Source organism: Bufo gargarizans, chromosome 1, assembly GCF_014858855.1.
Source record: "Bufo gargarizans isolate SCDJY-AF-19 chromosome 1, ASM1485885v1, whole genome shotgun sequence".
NCBI classification, from domain to species: Eukaryota; Metazoa; Chordata; class Amphibia; order Anura; family Bufonidae; genus Bufo; species Bufo gargarizans.
The window spans coordinates 740,755,140-740,767,488 of record NC_058080.1 but is presented as its reverse complement, the minus strand read 5'-3'; the positions used below and the strand labels follow the sequence as shown (position 1 = coordinate 740,767,488).

The 12,349-nt window shown below is 45.9% G+C and overlaps 1 protein-coding gene across 2 annotated transcripts in view; it reads left to right on the top strand.

Moving 5' to 3' along the window:
- Positions 1–10: 10 nt before the first annotated feature.
- LOC122924978 (zinc finger protein OZF-like) overlaps positions 11–12,349 on the top strand; it is a 34,616-nt gene continuing 22,277 nt past the window's right edge. The window contains exons 1-2 of one of the 2 annotated variants that reach the window (XM_044276526.1): positions 11–68; positions 4,010–5,240. In XM_044276526.1, the coding sequence (XP_044132461.1) occupies positions 4,042–5,240 (1,199 nt within the window). In that variant the 5' untranslated portion in view covers positions 11–68; positions 4,010–4,041. Of the gene's footprint in view, positions 69–4,009; positions 5,610–12,349 lie in introns of those variants that run through there. The other variant, XM_044276525.1, reaches the window with a different exon arrangement.

Sequence of the window (12,349 nt, the reverse complement as noted above, 5' to 3'; positions counted from 1 at the left end):
TAGGATGATGGCCGATCCCCCGTGTAAGAGTGAGGTGGAGGAGGACATTCCAGGAGATGTCACCACAGGTATGGAATCATGAATGGAGAAAGGGAATTCCGAGGTTTATCAACCCTTCCACAAATGGACCTACAGTTACGTTCATTGGATGGCACAGAAGCTGTGCCCGCACCATTTGTAGCAGGAGCTGGGCTCCTACTGCAGTGATTGAGAGGAGCAATAACTCTTATCCCAGCCGTTTAACACCTTAGATGCTGTGGTAGATTGACTGCGAAATCTGTGCAGTTTGACTGGGTAGCTGTCAAGGACATCAGTCCCCCTTGACTTGTTTGCAGATTGCTAAAGTTTCCTATGGCAGCTGAGAGCCTGACAGTGGCCCACCATGGCTGCCATCTTGGTACTCCTATTAGGCCCTGCCCAAGGCCTCTCAATTCAAGCTCCCTTGCTCCCTTTATTGCTGTTCAGGTATCCGTCTTGTAAACTTCTGGATAGACTGGGTCATATGTGCCTCTGCAGCCAATGACTGGCCTCAGTGGTGAGGTGTCACCGAGCAATACATCTGCCTTTTGATTGGAGCACCTGCAGTGAAATTGTAGGGCTCCAATAGGCTACTATGACAGCCTCAAGCCCGCCGAAGTTGCCCAGACCTGTCATGGTAACCTGTCTGCTTAGCTGTGCACGAGGCATGGCTCAGCAGGCAGCGCGTCATAATCCCATTCACCATAATAGATCTCTATTATGGTGTACGGGACAAGGGATCAACAGATCCCAGGGACCAAAATGTATTATGTAAAAATAAAGAAAAAAAACTCAAAAATATTAAAAGTTTAAATCATTAAAGTCATTTTCCCAATTTTACTTATTAAAATAAATACCGTATATACTCGAGTATAAGCCGAGGCCCCTAATTTTACCCCTAAAAAATGGGAAAAATTATTGACTCGAGTATAAGACTAGGGTGGGAAATGCAGCAGCTACTGGTAAATTTCAAAAATAAAAATAGATACCGTACCAATAAAATTACATTAATTGAGGCATCAGTAGGGTAAAGGTTTTTGAATATTTATTTCAAAGAAAAACAATATGGTATCAACAATAACTTTAACAGTACAAAAACCAACTAAAGCGAATATTCGATTTTTGGGAAAATACCAGTTCATGCGAATTTTTATGCGAAAATTTGAATGCTTTTTTTTTTTTTTTGCAAATTTTCGCAATCAAGACCTAGACTCGAGTATAAGACGAGGGGGCTTTTTGAGCACAAAAATATGTGTAAAAAAACTTGTCTTATACTCGAGTATATACGGTAAACAATAAAATATTTTTCCTGTTCGATGAATTTCGTAACGGAAAAAACAAACACACAATTTGTCATTTTTTGGGTCACCTTATCCCCCCAAAATGATTGAATAACAGTGATCAAAAAGTTAAATGTCCCCAAAAATTGTACTAATAAAAACTGCAGTTTGATCTCCAAAAAACCAGCCTTCATACAGCTCTGTAGATGGAAGTATTAAATCCTTATGGCGGTCAGAAAATTGTAATTTCTTTCAAATAAAAACGATATGTTTGGTATCGCTGTAATCCTTTTGAGCCGCAGAATAATTAAGTCATCACATTTTTAGTGTACAGTGAAATCCGTAATATCGCACTCAAATTTTTTCCCATTTTCCATTACAAGAAAATGGTGCCATTAAAAAAGACGACTTATCCAGCAAAAAATTTAAAAAGTTATGGTTATTGGAATATGGGAAAGAAAATGACAAAACGGTGGATTTATTTTTATTTTTTTTCATCTCTGCATATCAAAAGCTATAACATTTTTATTTTTCTACTGTCATCGCTTATGAGGGATTGCTTTATATGGGATGAGCTGTATTTTTTAATGCCAACGTTTTGTGGTACATCTACTGTGTTGCATAAGTTTTAAACATTTTTCCTTTATGCCCACGACAGCACCCTGAGAGACAGGCTGCAGACCTATGGAGATCTTTAAAGGGGGGAACACCCCCATCCCCTCCGCTCCTATTTCTTGTCCTGCTGGAGAGTGTGGGAAGTGTAGAGGTGGAGAGCTTCCTTGGCCCTGCAGGACCTCAATGCTGTTTATGTTACCTGTGGGTATAAGACTGGTAGCTCCACCTCGTATCCTACTCAGCCCTGGGCAGAATTTCTGGCAGGCGCTGCATGCCATCCCCTCATGAAGTTTCAGTGAAGTTTTCAGTTCACTGTGCAGTTGACTCCAGGCTATTTTAGCGCCGGATATCTGGTCCTTCTTTTTCCCCTAGGCTGTTTGGAGATCATGTCTGGATGTTCCCCCTAGAAGTGGCATTACGGAAGCGGGGCGTCTTTCCTTTAGGTTTCTGGGTGCACTGGAAGTGACTACCAGTTTTTGGCTGCATGTGGACGCCAGCAGGGGCGGACATTTAAAATCAGCCTGGTTGGCTGAGCCGTGTTAGAGTAGGAGAGCCCAGCCAGACTTTGTTGGATCGCCAACTTCTTCTTGCTGCTAGGATGTAAAGGTTTTGATCATGTCGCCCCTTTTCGTTTTTTCCTCAAGACTATACAAGTTAAAGGGGTTGTCCAAGTTACTTTTATTGATGACCCATCTTCACTTCTATAGGACGGTTCTGCAGTATACACTTGAACAGGAACGAGCTGTCCCATAGTAGTGAATGGGACGGATTAGGTTTAATTACATTGCTCACCGCTGCGATGTCGAGGGTGATCAGGTAATCAATGTAGAAAAGGCTGTGCTGGCACGGCGTACGCCTTCACTTCAAACTGCTGATTTAAAACAAATGAATGCATATAAAAATCAAACAGTGGAGAAAAAGACGCACCATTTGATTTTATATGCATTCATTTATTTTAAACTTTGTAAGTACAATAAAAAAAAAAGCGTGATCATAAGAACCCCTGCGGTACTTCACTATGTTGGGTTGTCTTGCTAATATGTAGGAGACAAGAAGTCCGACTGGAGAGGAAGTCCTGTTGTTTATCCAGTGATCAATTGGATCGAAAATAGGCTGTCTGTGTGCCTTCGAACACTGATACTTCCATTGTGGATTTAGGAGCTGCGCCGTCTTTGTTCGCCTATAACGTTATCGACAAGCTCAATGTACCTCCTCCCCTGCTGCTGCTGCTGGCATCTTACACATACGTAGTGTATTTAGTTTCCAGTAAAATAAGGCAGCGGATGCAATTAGATGCTGTAATAGCACACTGAGACTGTTGCTGGTAGACAGACACTCTCTCACTAAAGAGTCTGCAGCCTATACTGACCAGTGTGATATTTTAGCAGCAGCAGGGGAGGAGGTGCACTAAGAAGAGCCGGTGAGAGAGCCTATGGCATGGATTCTTCTAGTGAGTCCACCAGCTTCATCCGGTATAGGAGATCTGTTTAATAATGAATGCAGTTTGTGTTGAGGAATGTGGTGACAGATACTTTTAAGGAAATTCGTATTAAAGTGATCACAGTTGGTGCGGAAGAGCACAATGTTTTGGCAGAGTGCAGGGCTAGTTACCAGACATGTTCAGGCTTTTCTACTAATTGATTCTGTCAGGATGTTATAGAAAGCTTTATAAGGCTGGAATCACAGGTGCATTTTTCTTAGTCAAGGACAGGAATGGATTCAAAATGAATGGCTTAGGCTAGTTCCACACTAGCATTTGTCAGATCCGGCAGGCTGTTCCTTCCCTCTGTATCTCTCCACACGTAGCTGTATTTTTCTGGCCGATTCTTGGCATATTTTGCCAGGTTAAGGCCAGATCTTCACTGGCCCCCATTATAGAAAATGAGGCAGAATGGCATCCATGCAGCTTCCAGCAACGTCGGATACAGAGAGTTCCAGCAAGCTGTTCCCTGACGGATCTGACAAACACTAGTGTAAAACTAGCCTTATACCTTTCCTTCCTGCTGGAACAACTTCCAGTCTACTATGAATGTTATACGTTTGTCTACTCGTTAGTTTAGAAAGAAACTAACAAATTAAATTTTTTATCTCAACAGAAAACCCCTGCAAAAACTCTGAGGGAAACTTCATGTTAGCTCTAGATTATAAAGTGGAAGATGAAGACAGCATGCAGCACTTTTCAGCAGAAAGCCATATTACCTTTAATGTACATCCAGGAATTCACAGTACAGATCTGTCATATAATCCTCCTAATCATGAGGAACCTTCTCCTGACCAATCAAAGATTGTTACCACAAATATAGGTCAGAAAGGAGGTGAAAGGTTTCAGTGTGGTAAACAGTTCACTAAAAGCTCAAGTCTTTCTACACACAAAATAATTCACACAGAGGAGAAGCCATACTCCTGTTCAAAATGTGGGAAGTGCTTTACAGAGGAATCAACTCTTGTTATACATGAGAGAAATCACACGGGGGAGAAGCCGTTTTCATGTTCACATTGTGGGAAGTGTTTTAAACGGAAATCAATTCTTGTTGCGCATGTGAGAATTCATACAGGAGAGAAGCCATATTCATGTTCAGAATGTGGGAAATGGTTTACACGAAAATCAGATCTTGTTACCCACAAGAGAAGTCACACAGGAGAGAAACCATATTCATGTTCAGAATGTGGGAAATGTTTTACATGGAAATCAAATCTTTCTATACATAAGAGAAGTCACACAGGGGAAAAGCTATATTCATGTTCAGAATGTGGGAAATGTTTTACACAGAAATCAAATCTTATTTCACATGAGAAAAGTCATGCAGGAGAGAAGCCATTTTCATGTTCAGAATGTGGGAAATGTTTTACACACAGATCACATCTTGTTAGACATGAGAGAATTCACACAGGAGAGAAACCATATTCCTGTTCAGAATGTGGGAAATGTTTTACACATAAATCAGATCTTGCTAAACATCAGAGATTTCACACAGGAGAGAAACCATATTCATGTTTAGAATGTGGGAAATGTTTTGCACAGAAATCAGATCTCATTACACATGAGAGAATTCACACAGGAGAGAAGCTATATTCATGTTCAGAATGTGGGAAATGTTTTACACAAAAATCAAATCTTCTTACACATGTGAGATTTCACACAGGAGAGAAGCCATATTCATGTTCTGAATGTGAGAAAAGCTTTACACATAAATCAGATCTTGTTATACATAAGAGAAGTCACACAGGAGAAAAGCCATATTCATGTTCCATATGTGGGAAATGCTTTACACATAAATCACATCTTGTTAGACATGAGAGAATTCACACAGGAGAGAAACCATTTTCATATACTTAACATGCTGAGTTATTAATGGACCTTAAACAACTAGTAACAGTGCTTTTTTAGCCCGGATCTTTCAGATTATCAAACCAAATTATATTTTCTAACTGAGACTAAGATCCATGTAGGAAACGTACTATGGGTATAAGGAAGTGAAGAAGAGCCTTTCTTATTTCCAGACCAGTAAAGATGAATTGCCCCCATGAACCTTGCTTCTTATCACTGTATTCATACCTCCACCCACAATGCGGAGTCACATGGGGAGAAGTAACAACGCTCCATGGAATAGTTTTATAATGTATGTGGACATATTAATATTTCATCTTCATCCAAACAGTATTTACAGAAAATAAACTCTTCTACTTTCTCCATGACAGCGCCACTATTTTCACTGACAGACATTGTCTTCTTGGCTTGTATTATACTTTCTCCTAGCGCTGTGACCTTCATTGCTCCTACAGACTAACCATCCTGTGCAGAGACAGTGATATTGGTGGCATGATGACTATATCACTGATTTATCTGACCGGGTGATCTGTGATAATTAACCCCATATGTACATTCCTGCGGTTTAATGGTAAACCTATCTAGATACTAAAGCTAAGTGATATATCAGTGGTGGGAATCGCTTGTGATTAGGGTTTAGGGACCCGAACTTGACCCAAACCCCATTGAAGTCAATTGGGACCCGAACTTTGGTGCACTAAAATGGCTGTAAAATAGTCGCAGTAAGGTCTAGAGGGCTGTAAAGAAAGCAAAATGGGGGTAAGAGCAGGACAGTTGCCCTGCAACCAAATGTGGATAGGCAAATTACTTTAAAAAACATAGAATAGAAAGAATAATAATAATAATCTTGAACTAGGAGTCGGAGGTCAAAGTGGAATAGGAGGTTGAGGAGACAGTGGAAGGGGCGGTGTAGAAGGACATAGCCAACACTTTTTTTTTGTATTTTTATCCCTTTATTTTTTTTTATACATTTGGGAAGACCCCAAAACATTGGGAACTAATAAAGAGAATGCAAAGAGAAGGTGCGCTGGAGTCTAACAATGGCTGGGTGCGGCCGATATGCTTGTCTATTCAGCACATGGTACGGACAAGTCCTGTGGGATCCACGCCTGGTTCATTTTAATGAACGTGAGCTTGTCCACGTTGGCTGTGGTTGTCTGTGATCATCCCCCCTGCCGTGCTAAACACATGTTCGGACCGCAGGGCAGGCCAGCACCTCCAAAGCGTAAAGGGCAAGCTCTTGCCATGTGCCCAATTTGGAGACCCAGAAGTTGAATGGGGCAGACCCATCAGTCAGTATGTAGGCGTGGAACTGTACCACCATCTTGCTGAAATGCTGCCTCCTCGCGCTGTCAGGTGGGAATGCCATTAGCAGTGCGTCTACCAGCGTGCGCTTGTACTCGCGCATCTTCCGATCACATTCCAGTGAAGGAATTAAGGACGGCACATTGTCCTTGTAGCGAGGATCCAGCAGGGTGGCCACCCAGTAATCAGCACTGGTTAGAATGTGGGCAACTCGGCGGTCGTTGCGCAGGCACTGCAGCATGTAGTCGATGATGTGTCCAGGCTGCCCAGAGGCAGCAAGCTGTCCTCTGTGGGAGGTGTATCATCTGTGTCCTTTGTATCCCCCCAGCCACGCTCCAGTGATGCCCATGAGCTGCTTTGGGTGCCATCCTGCTGTAAACACGGTTCTTCCTCCAGAACTCTGTCCTGGCTGGACAGTTGTGTACCTGGCCTCTGTTGGTCCAGGAACCCACCCTCCGAGCCACCTGTGAATGACTGGCCTGATAACCGTGAAAATGATTCCTTTTCCTCCTGTGCCACATCCTCTTCCATCATCGCCTAAAGTGTTTTTTCAAGGAGACAAAAAAGTTGGATAGTAACTGAAGATGGCGTCATCGGCACTGGCCATGTTGGTGGAGTACTCGAAAGAGCGCAACACGGCATGCAAGTCCCGCATGGAGGCCCACTCGTTGGTGGTGAAGTGGTGCTGTTCCGCAGAGCGACTCACCCGTGCATGCTGCAGCTCAAACACCACTATCGCCTGCTGCTGCTTACACAGTCTCTCCAGCATGTGCAACGCAGTGAGCGGGAAAGCCGAAGTTACGCTGCAGCACAGATTGGCGAGCAGCAGCAGATTCAGAACGCCGAAAGTGCGCAGATAGCACTCTGCAGCAGCTCTGACATATCGGGGTCATTTTTCAGGAACCTCTGCACAACCAAATTTAGCACATGTGCCAGGCAAGGGATGTGCGTCAAACCGGCTATTCCCAGAGCTGCTATGAGATTTCGCCCCTTATCGCTCTTCACCCTAACCCTAACCACTCATTGGTCTGTTGTTGCATGTTCGTCCACAGCTTCTGCGCGGTGTGGGTTTTTCTCCCCAAAACAGATGAGTTTCAAAAAAGCCTGCTGTCGTTTCCCCCTGGCTGTGCTGAAGTTGGTGGTGCAGGTGTTACACTGACTAGATGAGGAGGAGGAAGCGGAGTAGGAGGCAATGAGAAATGTCCTGCAATCCTCGGTGGCGGAAGGACATGCCCCAAACTGCTATCTGCCTCAGGCCCAGCCACTACTGCATTTACCCAGTGTGCAGTTAGGGAGATATAACGTCCCTGCCCGTGCTTACCGGTCCACGTATCGATGGTTATGTGGACCTTGCGACACATGGCATTGCCCAGTACAAACCTGATTTTGTCAGCCACTTGGTTGTGCAGGACACGGATGGCTCGTCTGGGAACCACGTACTGTGGGACAGCCACCACCATAAGGTTTTTAAAGGTCTCCGTCTCTATCAGACGGATTGACAGCATTTCAAAGGCCAGGAATTTTGAAATGCTGGCATTCAGGGCCAGGGATTGCGGGTGGGTAGGGGGGTACTTCCCCTTTTTTCCAGTGTTTAGGGGATGGACAGCTGAACGCTTCCATGTATCAGTGTGGAGATGCTTTGTGACGGTGGTGGAGATGGTGGTGTTGCTGCCACATCCTCTGTTTGCGGGGTGGCAGGTGCCACTGTCACTCCAGAGGGGGAGGAAGAGGCCAAGACTGCAGCATAAGAGGGAGCAGGAGGAGCCTGAGATCCTTTGTGGTTTTTGAGGTGTCTACTCCACTGCAGCTCATGCTTTGCATTTAGATGCCTGGTCATGCAGGTGGTGCTCAGGTTTAGAACATTTATGTCTCGCTTCAGCCTCCGATTGCACAGCGTGCAAACCACTCGCGTCTTGTCATCAGCAGATTGTGAGAAGAACTGCCACGCCAGGGAACTCCTTTGAGCTGGCTTTGGCGTGCTCAGTCCCTGCACGTCTGGTGCAGGAGGGCAGTGAGTCCGGGCGCTGCTCCGGCTCCTGTTGTAATGCGCAGGCGCGCTGCCTCTGTGCGCCAGCCTGCGGCGGTTTTCGTGCTGCCGGGAGTTGGCCCCGCCCCTTCCTTCGCTTCAGCCACTGTGTACCTCAGCGTGGCAAGCGGCGGGACCGTGTAACATGGGGTCAGGCAATAGTGTGGGGGTAGCGGAGGATCGCCCATTAACCCCTCTGGATTCTCAGCAGGCCCCCTCCCCCTTCCACCTCTGCAGGGAGACATGTTGCCCCCCCCTTCTGTGGGGTTGGGGCTGGCTCAAACATTTCAGCCACTGCAAGTGACTCCTGCTGCGGGTATACCCGCTTCTGGCCCCCCTCAATTGGTCCCTCCCTCACAACCCCCTCAGCCACTTGCGGTCCCCCCCCCCCCCCGTCCGATCACGCAGGTGCAGGGAGTTGTCATTGTCCCCCTCCTCCTCAGTGGACGGCAGGAGTAGGGGCCGGCGTGAACGCCGTAGTCGCCGTTTGTGGCGGGGTTCCCGGCGGTCCAGATCCTCTCGATGGCGCTCCCCGTCATCCTCGGATGGGTCCTCAGGCGCATCGGAGGAGTCTGTTCGTACACCGCGTTCCAGACGGGGCAGACCGGTTCCAGTTCATGGGTCCAGGGCCTCTAGCCTTTGGCGATTCACAGGGATGTCGTGCCTGTACCTGCGATGGCGGCGCCGATGCCTTCTTCAGCTGGTGAGTACCAATATGCGGGGGCATGGGGGGCGGGTGGATCCAGTGCAGGTCTGGAAGTGTTGCTGAAATCCTTATTGGACAAATTGCTGTCCTTGTTGCCCCCAGCGGCTCCTGCGTCTACGGCGCCAGAACTGGGGTCTGATCCACAGGAGGCCTCATCGTCCTCTGGGAGGGTCCCCCCGGTGTTGGCGAGCGTGCATAATGATTCCTTTTTCTGCGGGGTTAGCCCCTTAGGTTCTCATTTAGATGAGGTGGTGCGTGAAAAAATTTGGTCCAACCAATATGTGGACATTTGGTCTCTGAGATCGGTGGACCAACACACAGTAGATAAAGAAAAATTTTTTTTAGATAAGCCGTATGACAGGAGGGTGAAGGTGTCAAAGACTATGAACAATTGGCTACAAGCATTCTCGGTTCTGGGTTGCGTTATGGGCCAGCCGAAGCAGCCGCGCATGCGCAGACTATGCTGGAGATAGGCAGCAAGCTGACTGACGTAGTCAGAGAGAGACACATCATTCCAAATGGCCGGGGATTAGGTCATCAGCCCGGGACCGATAGTTGTCAGCGGCCAGTGTTTGGAGGGTTGCCTAGTAACCGGGACGCAGTGGGGCAACCTTTATTGGAAACACCGTCTATAGCAAGTGCGGTGTGTTTTTTTAAAAATTTCATTTTTTGCAGTGCGATTTAAAATAGAATAAAGGTGTTCTGGTCGGTATGTTCCAAATACGGACACAGATAGAAGAGTATTCAGTGGATGTATACTACTATATGCCTCTCAGGAGTCACAGGCACATTGTTATTAGCAGGGATTAACGTCATTACTAACGTATACTTCCTTTGGGGTATTTCTAGTCTCGTAAGATTTATAGTCTGTGCATTGTCGGGTGACACATGATAGGTAGAGTTAAAGGGAGATTGTCAGCATTGGTCTATAAGATAACCTGTGCTGTTCTTTTTGGCACATGCCCTTTACCTTGCCTTGTATGGGCCTATATGAGTCGTATGTGATGGTGCACAGCCCCTGTTGTTTTCCTGACAGATATAATGCGAGAGTATCAGCATCTACGTTACCTTATCTTTATTAAGAGAGGATAGGAGTTGGTGAAGGACCTGTGATTACATCACTGTCATCTGGTAAGTGCCTCAACCACCGAGTCCCACCACCCCCTCATGCACTGATCACATGACGATGCCATCATCACAGGTCCCCCCCCCTCTTTTCTCTTCTGCACTAGTGAGCTCCGCCCTCTGCACCGGTCACATGACGATGCCATCATCACAGGTCCTTCACCACCTCTTCTGTTCTCTACTGCTTAGCTCCGCCCCTTGATCACATGACAATGACATCACCCCAGGTCCTTCACCACCTCCTCTCCACTGCTGAGCCACGCCCCCTGATCACATGATGGTGACGTCACCCCAGGTCCTTCAGCTCTGGCAGTGCAGCAGATACTGGGCAGGTCCTGGTCGGTAGTCAGGGCTCTTGTTCTCTCTGGTATCAGCCATTCCTCCAGCCTGCAGGTAAGATGAGCTGTGAGGAGACAGTGTGGTGGAGAGCTCAGACATGTCACCTCTGGAGAGTCTCCTCCATTACACACAAGGAATCCTTCTCCGCTCCTTAGCTTAGTATGATGAGGGAGGAGTAGTGGGGATAGTGGGGGTTGTCATCATTTATTATTAAAGCGCCATTCATTCCATAGCGCTGTACATATGATAAGCGGTGCACATACATAATACAGACAATTGCACTAATCATAAACAAGACGCGTTACAAACTGGTACAGAAGGAGAGAGGGCCCTGCCCGCGAGGGCTTACAATCTACATGGTATGGGAGAAGGACACAGTAGGTGCGGGTGAAGCTGGTCATGGCGGTATAGAGGCAGCAGGGTCACTGGTTGTAGGCTTAGTAACATAGTAACATAGTACATAAGGCCGAAAAAAGACATTTGTCCATCCAGTTCGGCCTGTTATCCTGCAAGTTGATCCAGAGGAAGACTCCTCTCTAGTAGCTATAGCCTGTAATATTATTACACTCCAGAAATACATCCAGGCCCCTCTTGAATTCCTTTATTGTACTCACCATCACCACCTCCTCAGGCAGAGAGCTCCATAGTCTCACTGCTCTTACAGTAAAGAATCCTCTGCTATGTTTGTGTACAAACCTTCTTTCCTCCAGACGCAGAGGATGTCCCCTCGTCACAGTCACAGTCCTGGGGATAAATAGCTGATGGGAGAGATCTCTGTACTGACCCCTGATATATTTATACATAGTAATTAGATCTCCCCTCAGTCGTCTTTTTTCTAAAGTGAATAACCCTAATTTTGATAATCTTTCAGGGTACTGTAGTTGCCCCATTCCAGTTATTACTTTAGATGCCCTCCTCTGGACCTTCTCCAGCTCTGCTATGTCTGCCTTGTTTACAGGAGCCCAGAACTGTACACAGTACTCCATGTGCGGTCTGACTAGCGATTTGTAAAGTGGTAGAACTATGTTCTCATCACGGGCATCTATGCCCCTTCTGATGCAACCCATTATCTTATTGGCCTTGGCAGCAGCTGCCTGACACTAGTTTTTGCAGCTTAGTTTGCTGTTTATTAAAATTCCTAGATCCTTTTCCATGTCAGTGTTACCGAGTGTTTTACCATTTAGTATGTACGGTTGACTTGCATTTTTCCTTCCCATGTGCATAACTTTACATTTATCAGTGTTAAACCCCATCTGCCACTTATCAGTGTAAATTACTTTACACAGTTTAGTGTCATCTGCGAAAATTGATATTTTACTGTGCAAGCCTTCTACAAGATCATTAATAAATATATTGAAGAGAATAGGGCCCAATACTGACCCCTGAGGTACCCCACTAGTGACAGTGACCCAATCTGAGTGTGTACCGTTAATAACCACCCTCTGTTTTCTATCACTGAGCCAGTTACTTACCCACATACAGATGTTTTCTCCCAGTCCGAGCATTCTCATTTTATATACTAACCTTTTATGTGGTACAGAGTCAAATGCTTTGGAGAAATCCAGATATACGACATCCATTGATTCGCCGCTGTCAAGTCTAGAACT